Source organism: Vigna unguiculata, chromosome 9 (assembly GCF_037176805.1).
Source record: "Vigna unguiculata cultivar grain cowpea cultivar isolate G323 ecotype 2 chromosome 9, ASM3717680v1, whole genome shotgun sequence".
NCBI classification, from domain to species: Eukaryota; Viridiplantae; Streptophyta; class Magnoliopsida; order Fabales; family Fabaceae; genus Vigna; species Vigna unguiculata.
In genome coordinates this window covers 35,252,362-35,276,082 of record NC_140800.1, presented here as the reverse complement: position 1 = coordinate 35,276,082, position 23,721 = coordinate 35,252,362, and the positions used below count along the sequence as shown (strand labels likewise).

General features: G+C 29.6%; 2 protein-coding genes across 3 annotated transcripts; one reads left to right on the top strand and one right to left on the bottom strand.

Annotated features, from left to right (window-relative positions):
* The first annotated feature begins 3,503 nt into the window (after positions 1-3,503).
* On the top strand, positions 3,504-5,132 carry LOC114163843 (thioredoxin-like). Its single transcript, XM_028048200.2, has 2 exons — positions 3,504-3,802; positions 4,544-5,132. The coding sequence occupies exons 1-2, from the start codon at positions 3,586-3,588 to the stop codon at positions 4,861-4,863; spliced, it is 537 nt and encodes a 178-aa protein (XP_027904001.1). The 5' UTR covers positions 3,504-3,585; the 3' UTR covers positions 4,864-5,132.
* A 132-nt stretch (positions 5,133-5,264) lies between these two features.
* Positions 5,265-13,259, bottom strand: LOC114163841 (transcriptional corepressor SEUSS-like). 2 transcript variants are annotated; one of them, XM_028048197.2, is made up of 10 exons: positions 12,895-13,259; positions 11,073-12,447; positions 10,860-10,979; positions 10,521-10,569; positions 10,160-10,374; positions 9,974-10,042; positions 9,500-9,597; positions 8,508-8,601; positions 7,900-7,969; positions 5,265-6,499 (listed from the first exon to the last, which is right to left on the bottom strand). In XM_028048197.2, exons 2-10 carry the CDS (start codon positions 12,120-12,122, stop codon positions 5,535-5,537), a joined length of 2,730 nt encoding a protein of 909 aa, XP_027903998.1. In that variant the 5' UTR covers positions 12,123-12,447; positions 12,895-13,259; the 3' UTR covers positions 5,265-5,534. The 2 variants fall into 2 exon arrangements, with proteins under 2 accessions (XP_027903998.1, XP_027903999.1); XM_028048198.2 differs by having other exon boundaries at positions 11,073-12,152.
* Positions 13,260-23,721: the final 10,462 nt, after the last annotated feature.

Sequence of the window (23,721 nt, the reverse complement as noted above, 5' to 3'; positions counted from 1 at the left end):
CTTATGTAAAGTATGAGGTGACTTTTAACTTAGTGTTGAGGGAGGTTTACTATACTAAGGGAATAGTGATTTAGTTGTAATTTTTAGTTAGATTAACATAGGTAATTACCAAAACGATCTAAACCTGACAAGGTAAAAGTCCATAAATCAACTATAAATAATATTGTTTATGAAGTAATAATTACGTATTCGTTACGATAGTTATTATCATTTGATGTACATACCTGATTTGATTGTCGAAATTTATTTTGCATACACGTCCTCATCTCGGATTAGGACGACATCCAAACATATACACATTTCGGAGTACTTAAAAGCGAAAAAAAAAATAGCTCAGATTGAAGACTAAAGAGTGAGAAGAAAATTTTTTATAGAATCTAAATATCCACTCGGCCATGTAAAATCAAAACTTTTTCTCAATCAAGTTTATTGGTGAACATAAATTATAATTCATTATCACTCTAATCAAACCTTATTCAATTTTTCTGGTGTTTTAATTCTCATTCTTTTTCATCCATTACAATTTATATTCTTGTTTGTATGTAATGTTTATTCGATAAGTGTATGAACCAGATGAACTCTACAACAATAACTATCTTACCTAAAGCCGTGTTACAAATTTATAGGTTGGTGTGAAAACATAACCTTTTATATATGAATCGTATTTCAAAGCAGAATTCACTTATATACATTATTTTATAAATTATACTCATGTTAGCAAATTTAGAAGGAAAGAAAAACTATTTTAATGTTTTGACTTAAAGTGATAACATCCTGTGTATGTAATGTGTTATCACACAAAAAAAGAGGTAATTTGCTTGAATTAATAAATCTAAACAATTCATGTCAGTAGGTTGGTATTAAACCATTTAATGTATTTTTTTAACACTTGATTAACTATTTTGCAACATAATTAATATATAGATAGATAGATATGCCTCTGTCTCAGATTACAAATCAACAAAACTGTAATTGATTGAATTTATCATCTTGGTCCAGCTTGGATAACAACTTGTGGAAAAAAGGGTTGGACATTTGTTGAAGAACGAGTTCACTCATAGAAGAGTTAAGGTCCTTCAACCACCAATTTGTTTGCCCAGGAAGAGAGTTTTTCATAAACATAAATGAGAAAAAGAGCCTTCCTTTTTTAAGATTAAAGAGCGCCAAATTATTGGCAAGTAATTTTATTTGATGAGAAATTATTGTTCACATGTTATGTTGTGGACCATCAACATTATGTTGCTTTGTTCAGTGGTTTGGTCACAATCATACTAAGAATTTGAATCAGATGAACATTTTTCTACATATCAGATATTTGCTTTTTGTATCCATCAAGACTACAATTCTGAGATTGCAACTTATTCTCTCTTGCTCATAATCCCTTTTCTATTAGGACAAAAGTGCAAGTCCAAAATAGGTTAAGATAATCATTTATTCTCTGTATACATGTTACATTTTTTTTTATATATACTTCAAAACTACACCTTAGAGTTCTTTTAACATTTTCATCTTTATATCTCCAACTCTGAAGCAGTTTCATATTATCAGAGAACTAACAAGAATTAAAAGATATAAAAAGAGATATTCTTACCATAATTAAAACGTAAATTTTTTAAATAATACTATAAAACTCTTAAATAATGACTCATTTTAGTGATTAAAAATATGTTTAGAAACCAATTTTCTAGTTAGATACCAATTTCTTTGTTAATCAAAATCTTTATAATTAATGTCATGACTAATTTAAATATTAGTCCATAATAAATATTATTTTAATTACTAATTTAGATATAAATTATAATTTTTTTAAATTAGTTATTAATAATTTTTAGTTTATAAATTAATATCTAAATTATCTATTATAATGATTAATTATTTTTTATTATTAAAATCAATCATTATTCAAACATTTTTATGTAATATAAAAAGATTAAAACGTTGACACAAGTACGAGGGCATATAATCAACTAAATCTTAAAATATATCTTATTGGATTGTCTTTAATTATTAATAGACTTCACTTTGATTTTATATGTGACATTTTTTTCTTAAATTTTGAAAATTAAACATATATCAATATATCGTCAACTATTAAAATATTAATATGTTACCAATAACATTATCAATTTACTTATTAATATGAATATATTAGTGATGAAAAAAGAAATTCATTCCATTCTTAGGAACGACGACCGCTTTTTTAAAGTATTGTTCGCTTTAGAACGTGAAACTTTGTCACGGTTTTATTCTTAAAAGACGTTTCGGAAGGTGAAGAGAAAAAAAAAATATTTAAACTGCACTTGACCTCAACTCCTAAATGATATGACTTATTAGATATACCGTATAGTTAGCAATGGTAGAGATGATATGATCCATATGTGATTGTGGTACGTACAAAATAGAAAAAAAAAATTCTATTTTCTTTTTTTTTTTGTTATTTTTTATTATAATTTTAAAATATTGAATTTGATATATTAAAAAAATAGTAAAATATCATTTTAGTTCTTGAACGCAAAAGTTGAAAATATTTTCTATACTAAACTTTAATAAATTTTAATCTTTAACTTCGAAAACAAATGGATACAACCTTTAAATTTTTTTATGTCTTTTAAAATAATATTTTGAATTATTTATAACGTATTATATGTTCTGACTTAAATATTAATTTAGAAAATTATTTAATAAATCCAAACAAATTAATATTATTAAATTAGAATAATTATATTCATCTAATTTTGTAAGGTTAAGATTAAAATATTTTAAAATTTATATAAAAAATAAACTACTAATTTTACGTTCAAATTTAGAGACAAAAACTTATTCGATCCATAAATAAAATTATTATATTTTACACATATATATTAAATGTATTTCACTAATCAAAGAATCCAAATTTTACAAATATAATCGAAAGATGGTGTATGATGGGAGCTTGATAAGGATGTTTACTGTTTCTGAATAATATGAGTGAAAAAGTGGATTGCTTGAATCCAGTTCTGACCTTGTATTCCTCCAATTCTTTTCACAACCACATGATCTTATGGAGCTCATATGACATCAATTCTAGATTACTATTTATCCAACAACAAAAATTCCTAAAAATGTCACTCGTTTTCAATTTTATTTGCATTAGAGAGAGAATAAGTTATCAATTCCTATAATTTTGATAAAAAAAAATAACATAATAGTTATCTACCACTTAATGATATAAAAAGGCCTTAAAACATTAGAAAAAGCGAATTAAAAATTAAAAAAACCGTATTAATTATAAGTTTATGTATCTCGCAGACGAAAAAAAATTGGGTGTTAATTACTGTTTATTCTCCTTTTGGGTAGTTTGATGGTAATGCAGTCCTGAGTTTTTTGAAGAATTTGTAGCTTTTAGTGGGAGAAAAAGTTTATTGAAAACAAAAATGACATCCACATGAATTTGAGCCTTCTTAGAACCTCACAATCTTGTAATAATATCCACACACGGAGATAGATAGTACATAATCAACCCGAAAAGTCGAAAAGCTTATCCACAAGTTCAGGAAGGAGTGTATTTTCTAACAAAGTTTAGAGAAAAGCACGTTGGTAGCTAGCATGGCTCTGGAGAAGTGTTTAGGAGTAACCACAGTGCGCACAGCCACACCCCAATGCCTTTCTCCGTGTTTTCCAACTTCAAGGGAAAAGCTGGTTTTCCCAACTCACAGAGGTTTCAAGAAATCCATGCCAAACACAAAACTCTCATACCAATCTCTCTATTCAACCTACCGAAAATCCCGTTTTGTTTGTAATGCTCGTGAAGCGGTAAATGAAGGTAAGTGATTATCCCAGATGCAAGCTTTGAGCCTTTCTATCTATTGAATTGTACTGAGTAACCATCCTTTTACATGCTTTTCCATTTGAATTCGTGTTAGGAATTTCAGCATGTGTTAAATTGGATAGTCTAGTTTCCGAAAGAACCTTAGAAGATGTTTAATAAAAGAGCTATGCTATATCACCTACAAGTGCGAATTCTCCTAGGAGTTGCAGTACCCTGTTTTCAATGTTTTGAATGTTTAAAATGCATTTCAATATTTTATAACAAGGTGTTAGAGGAGTTAGAATTATTCTTTACTCAAACATTAACAGTACAATTTTTAACATGTTTTGAAATATTTATTGTAGATTACAATTTACGAGATATTGTGAAATTTGTAGGTGTCGTAATGAATCTCCCTTAGTATTCTATAATTTCTAACGTTTAATAGACTTCAATTGGAAAGAATGTTAAAGAATTGTCTATGTTTTATGGTTGGGCTAATTAGACTTGGCATTGTTAAAACTAGTGCCAGGTGCTTTATGAAGAGCTCCAGAACTAGAACTTTATATACTGGCATGAAGTAGCAGATTGATTTTCCAATTTCATCTTGAAATCGATGTATAAGTTTGCTTGTACCGATTTCTGAATTAGTTTTCCCAAAGGGCGTAAGAAAGCTTTTAGGTGGAAGCTCTAATTAAGTGATTCTCTTTGTGCTGTTTTGTATAATGAAATAATACATGTACTCAAACATGGCAGTGAAAGTGGTGACTGACTCAAGCTGGGGAACACTTGTGATAGCCAATGAAACCCCTGTTCTGGTAGAATTTTGGGCACCATGGTGTGGTCCGTGCAGGATGATAGCACCTGTTATCGATGAGTTAGCGAAGCAATATGGTGACAAAATTGCATGCTACAAGCTTAACACAGATGACTCCCCAAACATAGCAACTCAGTACGGCATCAGAAGCATACCAACAGTTCTGTTCTTCAAGAATGGAGAGAAAAAAGAAAGCATAATTGGTGCAGTTCCCAAGTCTACACTGTCAGCGACAATTGAAAAATACATTGATTCATAAGCTGGGAGTGACAAATAATGGCAAGCATTACAATGTCAAAAATGAAAGGACTGTAAAGGGAGAAGTGATGATAGTCACATTGCAAATTTCATTCTCTTTCATTTTTTTTCCCTGCCATATAAGGCAATAGATAGTGTCTGTTTATATGTTCAAGAACCATCTTTTCATCAGTGGCATGACACTTTCAAGTAATACTTGTACTCTTTTTTTTCATTTTGTAAAGGTTACATTGGATAAACAGACCTCATTCGATGTTTGAATGTTGATTACTTCCCCGTGCTTAGGAACTTCAAATTGATCATTGCTTGGGACAATAATTTACAATTCCCCCAACAACCAGCTGCTTTTTGAATCCCAAAACTTGTCACCTTCCTCAAGTGTGTGCGTATATCAAGGATGAGTTTGTGAAAGCTCGTAAGAAATATTAATAAAAAACGTTACACTTGAATTCACAAGAAAAATGAGCCCCATCAGCCACACAACCAGCCAACAAATTTTCATTTCTTATATATAAAATCATATATTGGCACAGTGGCCTACGCCCTATCACTACCCAACCCAACCCAACCCAAATACTCTGCCATCATCGGGGGCTGATGGCAATACCATTGCCCATGTTGCATGAGAAGCTTTCAAGAACCACAACACCCATACCATCTACAAAGAGGCTCTCAAGGAGAAGGTTTCCAATCAAATTGAAGATTATTAAAACCATTTACTGCCCCTAGCCCACTAAGTAGTTGGTTTGACAAATCCTGTTGATGATTCATAGCTTGATCCCGAGCAAGAGATGCCATTCCTCCCCTTCCATTCATGATTGAATTATTCACCACAGCAGCTCTCATTCCATTAGGCATAGGGGATTGACCAAGACCCATTGTGCCGTAATTACCAACCCCAACGCCTGAATTACTGTTCATTGACCCATTACCCATCAAGCCATTGCCACCATTGAGCCCTGTATTGGCACCCACTGGCAGAATACCATTTACATTTTTCACATCATTTCCAAGAGAACCAACACCGATCATTCCTCCTGTGCCGTTAATCTGAGAGGACATCATCATTTCATGTATGATTTTCTGGACTGAGCTTTGAGTATCACTAGGGTCAGGATCACCAGAAATAGATGGCTGCTGCTGTTGCATGGAAATATTAGCTGCTGAGTTAGTTGTACTCATGTGATTGCCAGATGTTAAAGTAGGGTGAGATGTTTGTGGCGGGTTGTTAGAAGATGGCGTTGGTGATTGAAAAGGGGATGAGTTTGGCTGGGCCTGTGGCACTGTATTGGATGAACCTGGGGATGGAATCTGAACGGAACTGCCTCCATATGGACTACTTGCATTGTTCATTGAATTTTGTTGTCTAGAATTCATTGAATTCTGGTGGAGAAGTCCAACGATAGTACTTGTGGTGGTTGATGTGGATGCTGAATTGACATTGTTATTCACACTGACCATACCATTGGTAGAAGCAATTTGCATCGCAGCAGCTTGTACTGAGTTTTGATCACCATTTGAATTATGGGACACCATTTGTTGTTGTTGCTGCTGCTGTAATTGTTCTTCGTGCTGTTGTGCTTGACCACGAGGTCCAGATGAACCATTTGTTCTCCGAGGGAATTTTGCCAAGCTATCTGAGAGATGGAAAAATAATACAAAGAAATTTCATTATACCTATTATCATGATCAAACAACTGGAAATAATTATTAAGAAAACAAAATATTAATAAGATTTTTAGAAAACAAGATGCAAGTTATCTCAAAGACGTAAACTTTCGTCCAATTAAATGAAGAAAAAATTACAGAACAATAATGGAAAAGAGTTAGAACTCATTTTCCAATTAGGTGCAAGGATCAAAGAAAGATGTCACTGCAAAATTAGTTTCATATAATCAATGTCATCTTAAACAAAAATGGTTCAATGCTTCGGGCAAAAAAGCACGAAGTCAAGAATTCAGTCAACTTCATCAGTATCATGACCTCAAACCTACCAAACTTCCTGTCTGAAAATATTAAATGGGTGTGTGTATCTTACATGTCTGTGCCCCCCAAAATCAACACAAGGATATCTTAATGTTAGGAAGTCAGAGACATCAATACCAAGATACAGAAACAGGATTCAAGAACAAAGTAAAACAGCTAACAAAAGGAAAAGTCTTTCCTCAAAAATAACAGTCTCGAATCTCAAGCTGAAATAGCCTAATGGTAAACTCAAACAAATAATCTTTACGAGGTGAACTCCAATTATCCACTCTTGACCCCCTTCAACATATATTTATCATTATTATCATACCAACAACATCTCCAAGCCAGATTCCAAAGCAAAATAACAAGAGGGACTACGTTGCAATTTCTCTATATGCATAAATCAGTCCGGCAGAGTATACAGAAATTAAATTGCTATTTCTTTCTGTCTTGACCATAAAAGGTAAACTTCGTGCAGGCTCGAGAAGAATTTATTCCATCTCACATACTTCCAAACCAAACACTGAAACTTATATCAATCTTCCACAAAAGTTTCCTCCACTATCCCTAAAATCCAGAGACAGACCCTAACATTTAACAACAGTTATCAGTAGGCTTTTCAAGTACAGCTACACATTTACAACTTGAATCCCCAGGACCACCTCTTAACCAGATCATGAACAATCAATCCTCTATCGTTGTATCTTCAACAACCCTTTTTGTCAGAAGGAAACTTCATCTGGAATTGATTCCATTACCAGGCGCAGCTTAGAAAGGTTGATGCATGCTCCTCAAATATCAATCAAGTGGACTATGTTGAGACAAAAAATGATATCCAAAACACAATTCTAAACTGTAATGTATAAAGGTCAAGTAGGAAATTTAATGCATCACAAGACTTACAATTTCTACACAATGCAATTTTTTAATTGGAAAATATAAATGGTAAAACCAAAATTACAACAGTGCAAGGAACAGAGTTCTCTTCTCAAAATAAAGGATTATTTACGGACACACATTTGTGTCCAGGCTTAAAAATGGGAAATAAACAAGTAAATTGTTGACTTACCCATAGGTCCAGTCTCAGTTTCCCTGCTGTAATCTATCAAGTCTTTCATACTATTTACAACTTCTGATATCTGCAGTATAAACAAGAAACAATAAACTAAGTTTTTTGTATTCACTCTGTACGAATAGAGTTCATTGGAGATTATTATAGAAATGAAACTCAATTTTCTGATTAATGTATCATTTATTCTCTTGCAAATACTGAATTTAGCCCTTGATAATCACTCTTCCAGAAGTCTGTTTATCTATAAAATTCTAAATGCACAATCAAACATGAACCAACCAGTGATTACTGGGCCGCAACTCATCTCTCGGGAGATCTTATTAAAACATTAACACAAACCAATATTTGCAGTCACACTGAGAGAAAGAAAAAAAAAAACCAAGGCTTCTCTATCACAACAACCAAGGGAAAATGGGTTGTTCTGTTCACAAATTCAACAGTCAGGGATATGATGGTAACACAAAAAGACACAGTAGATCCAGAAAAAGAAACCAAATGCAATTTGAAACATTAAAAGGAAATAAATACACAATTTCTCACAATAACATATATATTGAAATTAAACACTAAAAATACAGGGGGTAAGCAATGTCTTAAAACACTACCTGTAGGCAGCGCACATATCTCTTTGTGTATCCTAAATCATTAACCAATGGTACTTCTAAGGCTTTAGCCAACTGACGGGCTGATGCAACAAACCTGGAAAAGAAGTGTATAAAAATATTAAAAGAAAAGAAAACAAACTTACATGAAAAGTAAAACCTAATTAAGACAAAAAGAGGTCAAGTAAAAGGACAAGTGTAATTTAAATTATAGACAGTGGACAAGAGACAGAGGATCGATGATGGGTAGAGCTAAAAGATAGATACAATTTGTGCGGATCTAAAAAGGGGGAGAAGCAGAAATTATCAAATTAGGACAACAAAAAAATCCATTAAAACAAACTTGAGGAAAACCAGGTCACGTAGCCCAACCCAAAAAACAGAGCTGGCAATACCAGAGAGAACCAATTATACCACTTCATTCCAATCCTATTTGGTTGTTGTTTACATCCTACAACCTCATGATCTTACTCAAATCCAGCATGTTAACAGGAAGCAAGATTGCCAAATCAAGCAAATTCAAGATTTTAATCACAATCCTGACAACACTGCTTCACAAACACAGAAGAAGCTGACAGAGAAGGTCATCAATGAGACTCCAACGGAGAAGGTAAACTATAGCTATTTTCTTATGTTGAATCTGAAACTAAAAACAATGTTTTTTATGACAAGAACACAGTCCTTATGTAAGAAATGTTCTTACATAAGGAGTCCAACTCAATGAGCTCCGATAGTGTTGCAATCTAAAAAGAACAGATTCTTATTTGTAAAAACAGCAGAAGCAACTCCAGTTAGAGTTGGCTATGTAGATAAGCACGGCCAAACATTATATGAATTGAATTCAGAAGGGTAAAGAAAGTATGTCATGTCCCCATTCCATGGTCTTGCAATAAGAAAGGTACAAGATAATTAAAACAAAAAATTATTAAGTTTTCAATAAAAATTAATAAAAGACACAATAATTAACAAAAAGGTTAATGGGAAAATTGACTTACAAATTGCAGTTATTTTGTAATTCTGGAACAGATATATTTGGTGTTGCATTTTGAGTAAAAGCCTGGTATTTCTGTGCAACTGCTCCAAGCTGGCTAACCTGTATATCATAATAATAATAATAATAATAAGATAAGAAAATACCATAATGTATAATATCTAAATGCATACCAAAGAGCTATTCTGTCAATTTCTACAGCATTACAAAAGGCATTCCTAACAAATAATAATCATACTACTAGCAACAAGACTGGGAACCCATAGACCACAGCATAGATATCATCAAATGTCAATCTGAAAACTAACTGCACACCTACAGTAACGGGAAAAAATTTATCAAGACTAATAAAAACCAACAAAGAGTAAATGGGCTCATTAATCAACATCAATCAGCAAAGTATGTTTGTCTATTTAAATACACAGATGGTCTAATAGTTGTAAATACAAAGTCCCGTCAGAATGCATTTAATGGCAACCTGTGGTATTAACAATCTCCTGGGTATGAGCTCTTCATGGCGCTGAGCACAAAATTCCCAAGAACAAATCTGCAAATGAAATAACAAACATGAAACATTAATCTGTCTTTCATATAAAGAAAATCAATAATGACAATCACAAATAAGCTATTAAATTATTTTAATGTTAATATTTCTATATATAACCTTCAGGTCTGGAGAGAAAACTATTCGAAGTTGACCATCACGAACAACACGAAGTTGCTCAAAAACGCTTTCTTGTATTGCTTTAGCATAATCTAGAACAATCTGACCAGACGAATTATGATATTCACGAGGCATGTCAACATAAAGCAGTTCTTCCAAAGTACCGCTTTCATACTTTATCTTGAAAAGTCGGGGAAGAACCTCAACAGTGGCTTCTGGAAAAAAAAAAAAAAGAATGACCTTTCAGAAAGGCAATAAGAACTTCACATATTTTAAGATGGTAACATTCAAACAGAAAAGAACCAAAAAGTAGACTGAACAGGGATATACAAGAAAAATAACCTCAAAAACGAAAACTTACCAAAACCACGTCCAGGCTTGCGATTACATATTTCGCAGTGCCATACATCCTGAAAATATTTAAAGAATTCATCTGTAACGTTAAACTGACACTTGGCAACAATGAAACTACTATATTTGGTTCCTTCAATTCCAGAATCTAGCCATTGCAACATTCAAAGCAATTTGTTACTGAAGTCCTAAAGAGACATTATATGGAAATCATGACAACAAAATCACGATAAATGTACAATCAATCATGCAATCAAATGATTAATTCATAAACGTAGATAGGGCTATACAGGACTACGAATTAATAAGACAAACAATTTGATTTATAAGGTTTTCTCTACGAACATACCTGAGGGAAAACTCCAGTTGTTTGTCTTCCACTTCCATACATAGAAACACACCATTTCTTCTTGGCATTAGGAGCAAAATACTCAGCAACAAACTTTCTCCAGAACTCAATATTGTTATCCTGCATGAAATCAAATTGAAAATATCTCTAATAAGACATATGATATGCACAAATAGAATATGATCAATACATAGGATCATAGTTGGTTCTTACTTCAGGTCTATGTTGTTGCTGATACATGTAATGTGTCAGCCGCCTAGCACACATTCCGGGTTCATAAGCTGGTTTCACAGATCTCATTAGCATGTTCTGCTGTTGAAATTGCTGTGGTAGCTGGGACCGTTGCTGAGGCATCGCCTTCAAGAGTTGTTGCTGCTGGTGTTGTTGTTGTAACTGTAAAAGCCTGTGCTGGCGCAAAAGATTGATCTGGGCAGCAGCAGCCTGGGATGATTGACTTGACATGTGGAGGAATTGTTGTTGCTGTTGTTGCTGTTGTTGTTGCTGCTGCAAAAATAATGGTTGATCAGAATGCTGAGGCTCCATTTTAACAGGCCCCAGTGTTCTCATCGTCTGCATTTGTTGTGGCTCCAATTTAACTGAAGAAAGGCTCCTTAAAGATTGCAACGGCTGCTGCTGCTGTCCAAGTTGATCGTTGCTTACCTGGGGCTCTAGCTTTACAGGTCCCATGCCACCTATACCTCCTCGAATTGATTGAAAATGTTGCTGCGGAGGCAGCTGCTGTGTATTTAGAGGACCAGAGAACTGTTGCATTGACTGCTGACTGTGTTGGAAATTTTGCTGTTCAAGCTGTTGGGAATGTTGTTGATCAGGCAACATCTGGTTACTAGAAGGGTTTGAAAATTGTTGACCCTGACCTTGACCAGAGGAAGCAGCATTTACTATATTTGACTGTACAAACGTGGAAGAAGAATTATTGAAGCTCATTCCATTACCAACAGTGGAGAGTGGATCTGTTTCAGCTCCGGTATCAATTGCTCCACGTTGGCTACTTCCTGGACCAGATAGCCCAGGATTCGGAGCTCCATTTGGGAAAGTTTGATTCAGGATGGAAGTCACATTGGACATATTTCCTAGAATGTTCATGTTGTTGAACTGAGTACGCGGCGACACAAGTGAAGGGAAAGATGTCTGCGACGGCATGGGACCCCCTTGAGCTCCTAGCATTCCAGAATTTGATCTTAAAAGAGAGGGTGAAACAGACTGGGCACCACCAATGGGAGTGGGTGGCCCCGGAGGCACCATCTTTCAATGTCACGGCCTTCAAGCAATCACCTAAGCATAACAACTAAGTTACTTAAAACACAAGTTCAACAAAGTACAATTACACAACAGCTTGTGAGAAACTGGGCACGTTCACAACGCTCAACCCAGAAAGTACTACTTCAACCCCGAGTTCAAGGCAAAAGTCTTCTCTGTGATCCAACAGAAGTACGTGGTGCTGAGTTTTACCAAACACAAGCCATACACCAAAGAAAACCAAAACCAAGAAACATTCTTTGATTCTGAACATTACAATTGCGCTACCTCCCTTAAAGGAGCAACCTCCAAACAGCTCTCGCATGAATCTCTGTACAACACATGACTTCTCAGATCCAACCCATCCATCAGTGCACACAATAATACCCAAGAAAAACCATTAACAAAAAACAAGGCCCCAAAATTTCAACACACAATATTATCACACTAAACACTAAAACAAAAGAAACTTTATAAATTAAAGGAAAAAAAATCAATCAAATTAGCACACATCTCACACCAAAATCAATAAAACCCGAAGAATTACCATTTTTTAAAAGTCCAAGCTTAATTGAAAAAAGGGGGAAAAAGTGTAAAGCATAAACTTCATCAAAGTAGTTACAAAAATAGCAGCCGATCGAAGCTTAGCTTAAGCGAATCAGCGATCCAGAGCTACAAATGAGACAAATGGGGCGCAGTATTAAGAAAAACAGGGACAGAAACATAGGCAAAAAGGTCAAACGTCTAAAGTGTAACGTTAACAGTTGCCATGACTCACCGAGAGTTGAAATTTGCGAAATTGAACAGCGACAGAATCCGGTGAGTGATCAACAAAGTGAGAATGAAGGAAAAGCGTAGAACTTTGCACTTGGGATTTACGAGTTCGCATCCAGTATAAGTGTCTAGGGTTTTCTCAGTGCAGAAGCAGCAGCATCTTCTTTAATCTCAGTGAAACGCACTGTTGTTGTTGTTGCTGCTGCTGCTTCATGGCGTGTGTTCTAGAGAGAGAAAATGTAGAGAGAGAAAGGGTCATTGCGGACGTCAAGATTGTATTCGATCCGATTGAATTTTCTTCATTCTTTGGTCCTTTCTTTTCCCTTCTATTCCCTTTCTCTCTCTTCCTCCTCCTCTCGAAACAAGAAGTCAAATACCATTCCACTCTCGTTATGCACATGCACCATGCTGTTGATCATCATTCATAATGATGTTATCTCATCATCAATATCTTTGTGCATCAGTATCATCATCATTATCTCTAGCACATAGGTGCAACGTCAAATTACCTTTATATCCTTCATTTGTTCTTCTTTTTACCTTGGTATTCTCTCTCGGGTTTAATGTATGTCATGCTTTGTGCCATTAGGTGGATGATTGCTTTCACCTAACCAAAAATCTGTAATTAGCTTAATTAGTTTTTTTCAATGAATAAAGATTTTTAAATATATAACTTATATTACAATGAAAAATGTATTAAATATTTTAAAATATAAATTATATTTTAGTTTAGAATAATTAACTTATATTATAATATTAATAGGATGAATTATTTTAGTTTTTAAAAGATATAAAATTGGAAAATAACATTTTCTACATTTGATTTACTTATTTTGAAAATATAACTTTTAAAAATTGAAAATGTATACGTTTATATATATATATATATATATATATATATATATATATATATATATATATATATATATTAAACATTCACTAAAATATACATCATTAAAAATTTGATACAAATTTAAATTTAAATGGGATACAGACATATAAAATTTAAAAGTCATATTGTGATATAAAATATTACGAGTCATATAATTATAATATAAAACATTATAACGGTTAAAATTTTATAATTTTATAGAGATTGTAAAAATATAAGAGATATAATTATTAATTAAATTTTTTAAAAATAATTTTTTTATCTATTTTTTTATAATAACTTCTATTTTAAAATATTTTGTATAAAATTGTTATATTTTTTTCTCTTCTATTTTGTTTCTTTATTATATTATATTATATTTATATTTATATTTATAGTTCATTCAGTTATTTTTTACTATTCTCTTTCTGTTCTTATATATTAACTTAATCAACTTGCGTGTCTCATTAACTTAGAATATAATAAAAATTCAAACATAAAGTGTTTACGTTAATATTTTTCATGATAATGATTTTGTAAACAATATTCTTATATAAAATAATTTTCATATCTAAATTATTTAGGTGAACAATAAAACCAAGTTTAAAAGAATATCATATTATTTTTATTAAATTAGTCAATGCAGGAAAATATTAAAATTGAAAAAGAACATATAACCCTTTAGCTTGTAAAAAGTTATATAAATATTTTCAATAATATTTATTAATCAAATATCTTATAGTTTGTTTATTTTTTTCAAATGGAAAGTTTATAAGTGCAGAAATGTAAAAGAAAGTTAGAAAATCCAGACAACAAATTACGTAAAACAATAGAAAGATTTGAGGGGTAAGTATGTTCTTTTTATAACTTTTATATTAAAAACCAACTTATAATTATTAAATAAATAAATCTAATTGATTAAAATCAAATAGAATATATTAAATCAAATAATAATATAATAAAACAAATAATGATATCATTAATAAAAAATAATTATAAATACTAGTAATAAATAATAAAATAAATATAATAATAATAAATATAATAATAATAATAATAATATTTCATTCTTAACACTAAATCATTTTTTAATCTATTAAATATATCACATCATTCACTAATTTTTATAAGTTTTCATCTCAAATCTTTTAGGTTGTATTTTTTATGAGTGTCGACTATTAAAAAATGCGAAATAAGACAAAAATAGAATCCGCCACAATATCTAACATATTGATAAACAAAGAAAGATTCACCGCAAAGATCATTGTCTTTGATAATAATTTTGAGGTATAAGCCGAGAGAATCATCTTTTTAATAAATGAATTTTATTAATAAACTAATTTTATTAAGTGAAAAAGTGATTACAATGGTGATAGACCTCTCTTTAATAAACTAATTTTATTAATAATTGAAAAAGTGGAAAAGAAATATTAAAATATATTCAAAATATCAATAGATATCTAAAAATATAAAAAGATATCCAAAATATAAAAGATAAAAAAAATAATAAACAAAATTATTTGATAGAGCAGATGCAAAAACGCGGATCGTAGTTTGTGACCCTAGCTGTGAGAAGAAATGTGATGAATTTTACATGTATAATAATATTTAGACAACTTTAATCTTATTTTTTAAGTGGATGCTCCATCAAATTACATGGAATCCCTTGTAGAAAACTTGTTGGTTGAGGGGCTAAGTTGCTTCTCCGTAATAGAGAAGACAAAATGACGAAGGAGGAAGCGCTACACTCTCCAATAATACAAAAATTAAAATATTATTAATAAAGATAATAAAAATATAATAAATATAATTAGTTTATGGCTTAATTACAATAAAATTATAATAATTAGAATAAAATTATAAAATAATAATAATGAATATAATAATAATATATATCACAATTTTACTGAAGGATAATTTGACAAACATCTAATATTATCACATTATAATATTTTTTTAAATATATCATACACAAATTTTCATAATTTTTCATCTCAAATTTATTTAAATCACATAATTTTTTACTTAATCCAAACAACTCTAACTTCACCTCTTTCTTCTATCAAATTAATTCAAATTTACTCTTTCAAATTCATCTTCTAATCCAAACATACTCTTAATCTAAATAACTTCATTCTCACTTCTCTTTTTCCTTTTTTCCTCAAATTCACCCATCTATACTTCGTGAAATTTACTCTTCAATCCAAACACAAACTGTGTAATAATTTCTATAATTGTATTAACAGTAATCATGATTTCCGAGTATAAATCCTCTTAGTTACTCATAATATTATAAATAATTATCGAAGTTCAATTTAAAAAAAAATGATAGATTAAAATATTTAAACGATCAGAAAATTAAGTTTACAAATAAAATTAGAATAAAAGTAATTAAGATGTTGAGTGAAGTGTACACATTAAGTTATTTTTTAACAAATTGGTAATCAAAATAAAATAAAATTTAAATAAATAAATATCCAATACGTGAAATTAAGATAAGACATGTTACAATAATAATAATAATAACTAATAATTAATAATAATGATAATAAAAACTCCTAAAAATGATCTCATTTATAAAAAAAAAAAAACTTGTAATAATTTTGTTAAAAAACAATTCTTATAAAAACTTTTGTTTTGTTTGGTAATCAAAACATACAATAAAAAATTAAATTATAACGAATGAATAATTATATTAAAAAAATTACAATTACAATTTAAATAAATATTTAAAATTTAATTAAGTTTTAAGTCCTTAAGAAATTTTGAAAGTTTCGACGTTAATAAATTTTGAAAGTTTCGACGTTAATAAATTTGTATGCTGTATTCAATTTTTTTGAAGAAATCATATTCTATAATTGAGTATATGTTATTTGATTTTTTTTTTTTTTTTGTAACTTGATGATGTAGATGTAATGTATATGTTATTAAATCATAAATTACAAAATTATAAAATAATGTGATAACAACTAAGCAAGATGACAAGACGAGTTAAGGCTCAATTAACAATCATATTATTAAGTTGTTGGAAATAATTCAAGTGTCAACAAAGTTGAACATTAAGTAGAAAAGACAAAATTAAATACTATATAAGATGAAAGACTCATGAACTCATTATCTTAAAGTTTTGAATATACTATATGAAAAAAAAAAAACTCATTTTTGAGGGGAGATTGTTATATAAGATGAAAGACTCATTGTCTTAAGGTTTTATGTTAAAAATGGTGTCAAATGTCCTATATGTGTAAAGAACCACAATCTCTCAATGACCAAACCAATGGAGACTCAATTCAAAGTTTTCAAATTATCAAGAACTTCAAACTTAATTAGGCCTATATTAAAGGTGTGATTTGGAATGTTTATTGAGAAGTCATCCTAATTCGGTTAGACTCCTATAATTATATAGAAAATGAAGTCTAGGTAACGAGAGTTGATGGAGGTTTCTATAATGGAATTCGAGATAGAAACCCCTTTTTTCAGGAAGCTATAAGTGAATTTACCTTATTATGATTGAAACCATGTAAATCAAGGCTGGTCATGACATTTCTTTTATAATCTCAAAGTAAGTGTATGAATTCTAAAATCCTATTTAATGCATAAATTCAGAATTATGTATAGAATAAATATGTCTATGAGTCATTTAAATATGTGTTGCTTGTGACATGAAGGTATAATTGATTTTTATGTTAGTAAAGTATTATATTGTATAGAATTAGGACATAGGATTATTCAAAATTATTATTAATTTTTCTTTTATTATGATATGATGTAAATGAGCATAGGTAGAAGTGAAAATAAACAATAAAAATGTTGGTCTGAGTAATAGTAATCAACTTAAATTTTTTAACGTTGCTATTTTAAACTATAAAAAAGTAAATTGTTTATAAAATCAAGTATTTACTTTAATATATTAAAATTATTTTATGTGAGAGCATTAACTAATGATAGCATTTTTAGGTGCTTTGCTTTGAGGAAAGCCTTTTTAAGTTTTTTTTTTTTTATTTGATCTACTATTTTCAAAATCTTTTGTTTCTAAATTGAATTGTAATTTTTAAAATAAATAACTAATGGTAGAAACAATATTGCATTGTGATATGAATTATTTATTTCCAATTTTAATTATACTATATTTAATACATTTAAAAATATCTATTTGTTATAAATTTAGATAGAATAACTTAATATTCATATTTTGTAAAAGAGGTAACGAAAATACCAGTATATATATTAAAAAAAAAAAAGAGAGAGAAAATAGTTAGTATTCGGTGAGAGATATAGTTTTCATAATTTGTAAAGAACAAATATAAAATGTATATCCAAATGACAGAATTAATGTTGTGTAAATTGAGAGAGTAAATGTAATAAAACTTTCACTTTGAAGTTAGATATTATAACTTATAATATAAAGAAAAATGTAATGATCTCATTTTTTTTTCTTTTATTATACATAAGATTTTTTCATTTTTCATTAGTAAATAATTGTTTCAACTTTAAAGGAAGATATCATAATTTTTATTTTTATTTTGTAGTGGCATGATATTTTATTTTGTATAAAAATTTAAACTTTTTTGTATACAGTATCCAGTCATTATAATAAATATAACTTTTATTTTTTTCAAACTTGTTATCAGATAAAGTATTTTCTTCACATGATATAATTAGTCTATTAGAATGTTTGATAGTATCTTTTAATTGTAGTTTTATTATTTCATTTATATTTTTCTTCCAAATCACAAGATATAAGATGACACCACACTATTGTGAATTTTATGCACCTGAGATACAAAAATGTCTCTTAAATTACTCTTCAATCTATTATACATATAGGTAAACTCTTGATCCACATAATAAAGTATGTTCTTCATTCAATCTTTTAAAGTGTTATCCTCCTTAGTATTAGTACTTCTACATGTCCATATCATGTAATTTTTCAAATTCATTAAAGAAAATATGTTCATGTATCTACTATCTAACTTTGTTCTCGTATTCTTGATACATGTAATTTGAATGGATCAAACTTTAATCCATTTTACAAAAACTTTGCTAAATAATATCACATATGATGAATGTATATCTCGCTTGGAGAAGAATTTTGTTATCGCATTCAAAAAGACATCACTTTGTACTTAACTAATACGCATTCAAAAAATTCCATTCCTCCTTACAAAATTCTGAATGGTATTTAACATTGATCTTCAAGTACACAACAAACATAAAATCAATTAGAATTAATCTACCACAATCAAATATATGAAAAGAAAAAAATGAAATGCATATGTACCTAAATTGAAGTTGAGACTTTGTATATATGTTTTAATCAAGTAATAAAAAGGATATTTCCAAACTATCGGACAAAAAAAAAGTTTAGATTTAATAAAAACAATTAATCCTACGCGTTAATCGTTTTATAACTAAGTTGCTACATTTTCTTCATAAAAAGGAATTCCGTATATTTTTTCTTCGTAAATAAACTATTTTTTTTTAACATTCCAAATAAAATAAAATTTTATTTTAAGGTATACCAAATGTTATGCTAATACATCTTTTTGAAACATAATGTTTTCTAATTTTCATAACCTCGCATATACAATATTTTTGAAATATCACCTTATGTACATTTTCTTTACTAATGATAAAGTTTATAATAATGGTTATTATACTTATAAACCAACATAAAAAACGTGATTGAAAGAGAATAATTTATTTACAATTTATAATCATATTTTATTGAAAATGATGACTTGTGGATTAATATATAATGTACTTTAATCTTTGTCACACAAAAAGAAATTCTTGAGAGTTACTTTGTAGAAGTAATCATTTATTCGACGTTGATTTTTTTTTTCTCCTAGCATATTTATTGGTTTTAACCGGATAAAATAACTAGATAAAACATTATGAGCCCATTCAATTTTTTTTTATCTTTTTTATATATTTTACTTAATTATTTCTTTCTTTTGGAGTAAAATATTATTTTTCTCCCTTATGTTTTACACATTTTCCATTTTAATACTCAATGTTTTAGAATTGTACTTTATGTTTTCAACATTAGACATTCAGTCCTTTCTTTTAGCAATATTAATAATAACAAAGTGATGTGACACTAATGTGATCTTTGATGTCCACTAAACATAAACATCCGATGTAGCTAATTTAGTGTATTTACGTTGTTTGACTTCATGTCTGACGTCTTCCATTCCTTGTGAATTAAGAAAGACGAAATGATATATAAGTATTCAGTTGTGGGTTTTATGCTTCTTTATCAAAGTTAAGTTTTATTTAAGCTGATAATGTAAAATGTGTGTTTTGGAGATTTTGAAGTTAGTGGTTTAAACTATGGATGCTAAAAACATGTTGTCTACTTTAGTAATGTGCTTATTATGTTTTAAAGAATGTGAAGAAGTTGTTAATACAAGAGACGAGTCACAAAGAAGAACTTATCGGGTACACCCAATAAGTTTCACGTTTAGGAGTCGAGGTCAAACGAAGTTTAAGTACTCCTACTTTTTTATATTTTTTGAAGTGTCTTTTAAAGACAAAACTGTTATGGAGCTCAAACGCTCTAACCCAAATAATACAATAACTCAGGAATGTGATGGTTATTCATAATAAGGACTCTTGAATGAACTTGGGTCGGAAACTTTTTACCCTTGACTGGGGAGCTTATTCTGATACATCTAATAAATTAGTTAAAACAGGTTCAGATTTTTTATTAAACTTTTTTGTGTTATTATCTAAATGCATTAATGTTTCTTCTTCAAAAATACTTTAATATATTTTAAAATAACAAAATCAATGTTTATTAATATAATTTGATAACACAACAAATAAATAACACAGAAAAATTAAACAGATAATCTAAATCGATTAAAACATGATTTAAAAAGAATATTGATGGAGTGTTTTGATTGGTATATTGCATTTTTATGGGTCAAGGAAGAAAAGTGGTCAACCGGAGGTGAAGGTGACTATAGGAAAACAATAGCTTCTAAGAATGTTCGTCCAAATGAGAACGAATATTAACTGCAAAAATTTGATATATAGATATCTCTTATCCTCTAAAAGTAAAATTAATTTATAATATATTTAAAATAAATTTTATATCACAAATTGATTTTATTAGAATAAATTAAAGTTAATTTTTGTTATTGTGGTATTTTTATTTATTCTAATAAAATTTATTAAAATACGTTGTCACCCAAACTCATCGAACTATTTATGAACATTTAATTTTGTATAGAAAATGTTTATGTTTCACCATTTTCCATGTTAAAAATTCAATATAAATTAAAATTAAATATCAAATCAATTTATATTATTAAGTCAACCCAAATTGAAAATCATACACTTTTAAGGAGTGAAAGTCATGTCATATATCTTAAAGACATATACTCACCATTATTACAAATACAACCAATTAGTTTGAAATAGACCCATCCAGCTATACCAATTAAAAAATAAATATTAATTATTTCATGAAGAAAGTTCAAGTGAATCAAGTCACATTTTACAGTTTTAAGTGAAAGAAAATACACAAATATTTGTAATTTGTGGCTTTATAATAAATATTATACCCAATACAAATCATTCAGGCTAAAATTTGAACGATATGAAATCCAAACCTCAATGTTCAACTTGATGGAAAATGGATTGAAGACCTTTGCTTCATGCTTTTTTATTATTATTTGTAATGCCTTTAAAATAACTTCGGTTAGTTTGCATACTTTATTTTGTAGTCTTTACACATACTCTATTTATATTGTATTTATTTTGTGTTGTACCTACGTTGGTAATGACTATTAAGTTTCAATTATTATGAAATGTCATTAATTTATGCATTCATTTACTATCAACCCTTCTATATGCATTAACTGCATTTAAAAGTAATATAAATTTCACAAGACAAAAATGAATTAATAAGTCAACAGATAGTTGATTAGCATTAATTATTAACCAGCATATATTTAGATTACCAACACTGCAAGCAACCAACATAAATATAAAAAAAGTTTTTAAATTGCCCACTACTTTAAATATATACATGTGAATAGATCAAACAACATAAAAATTAGTATTGTAATTATCTCCAACCTTACAATACAAGAATAACTCAACGTTTTCATCTCGAAAAACAAAACCTTTCTACTCTACCTGCTTACCATGCTTTTTTTCCACGATGGAGTGTCAATGAAAAAACATTTACTTTCATCTCCTTTCTAAAATGAAAAGAAAAAAGAAAGCTAAATATGAGAAATTTCATAACTTTTCAATAAATATATAATTTTTTTGTAACACCCAAATACATATTATCTTAACTTGTACCGAGATTTCTAGGACATATATATAAACTTTGAGTATAATATAATTACATCTTTGGTGAAAAAAAAAAATTAAGCATGAATACATTAATCAATACAAATTACTGGCAGAAGCTGATTTACAGGATGTAAATAAGCAACTATAAGCATAACCTAAAACATTCATGCATTTAGAGATACGACGACTAAACATGAACTTCTACAAGTTATTCGAAACTATTTCCAAACATAACCTACTAAATGTAAAAGTTAAGGAAATGAGACATAATATTTAATGAATATTTTAAGTATTCTAGATAATTGTCTGAATTCTCATACCGAGTAGATATGGCGAATTTACAATGAATATTTTAAGTACTCTAGATAATTGTCTGAATTCTCATACCGAGTAGATAAGGCGAATTTACAGCAAATTTTATCTTGTATATTGATTTTGTAAAATTGAGTTAAATTTAAAATTCACTTTTTAATTTTTAATTATTAAGAGATAAAAACTCAAGTGGAGACTAATAATGCCAAATTGATATGCCTATTAATTTTCTAAGTAAAACAATCCGTACTTGTTAAACAATGTACTCGTTGGGCAAGTCAAACTTGTTGGGCTAGTTATCATTAGGTGAGCTTAGCGGATTTAGCTCCCAAGGGTTTCAATCGTTGAGTGAATGATATCATTGTTAAGCAAAAAATGTCTTGTGAAAATCTAGAGACCTCAAGGTAGTTAGGTTGTTGAATGAGGTATGGTTTTGTTGACCAAATTTTGTGAGACTTTTTATTCCAATACTTGTTTGCTAGGCAATTCAATTCCCTTGTTAATCAAAAATTGATTTCTAAGAATCTAATGAGCACAAAAGAAATTGGACGCCAAGTGAACCAAGTAATCGTTAAACAATACACTTGCGAGATGATAACTTCACTAGATGAGTGCATAGGTTTGTTGAGTGAGAGAGGAAATTTTGATGAAAATTTAGTGTAAATGTTTTTGTGTGAGATGAAAATGCATGAAAAGTGGGGTTTAGTAAAGTCGTGACTTATGACATGATCTATTGAGAGGAGTGCAGGACTAAGTAGAGTCAATATATGTGTATGTAGGCGGGTGGATGTGTTTGTCTGTCTGTGTATTTGTCTCTTTGTGTGTGTGTATCATTGTGATGTGGATATAGTTATTTCTAAGGAGAAAAATGTTATGTTGTGTGATTATAGGGTATGTATTGAATGATGATTTTGAAGGATATAATCCTAACTTCACTAATTATCGAACTCACATAGAGAAAGATATTATGTGGCAAAAGTCGATGGAGGTTATGAAGGGGAGGTATAAAATCGTAGATGGTAAAGATATTTACCTTATCACATGAAGACAACTTAGTCCATGAGATATTAGGTTAATGGAGTTAGGTTGTAGGTCATAATCTACCGATAGGTCATATGATAGGTGCAGAATCCCTGAGTCTATTCAACATATGAGTCTTTCGGAGTTGAACATTATGTCTTTGTTAATTATTAAATCATTGGACAATAATGAATATTGTTAGATGTGGTGAGTAGAGAAGTGAATTGTTTTAAATATTTAATTATGAGTTGTACTCCTATTTGTTTAAAATATTGTAAGTTACCATGTCTTATGTGATTGTGATTTTCATAT

Bases quoted from the DNA above. Each gene is read 5' to 3' on its own strand.
- LOC114163843 (XM_028048200.2), top strand. From the start codon at position 3,586: ATGGCTCTGGAGAAGTGTTTAGGAGTAACCACAGTGCGCACAGCCACA. The intron at 3,803-4,543 runs GTAAGTGATTAT...CAAACATGGCAG, and splicing joins TCGTGAAGCGGTAAATGAAG to TGAAAGTGGTGACTGACTCA.
- LOC114163841 (XM_028048197.2), bottom strand. From the start codon at position 12,122: ATGGTGCCTCCGGGGCCACCCACTCCCATTGGTGGTGCCCAGTCTGTT. The intron at 10,570-10,859 runs GTATGTTCGTAG...AAATATTTTCAG, and splicing joins CAACTGGAGTTTTCCCTCAG to GATGTATGGCACTGCGAAAT. The intron at 10,043-10,159 runs GTTATATATAGA...TTTCATTTGCAG, and splicing joins TTTTCTCTCCAGACCTGAAG to ATTTGTTCTTGGGAATTTTG.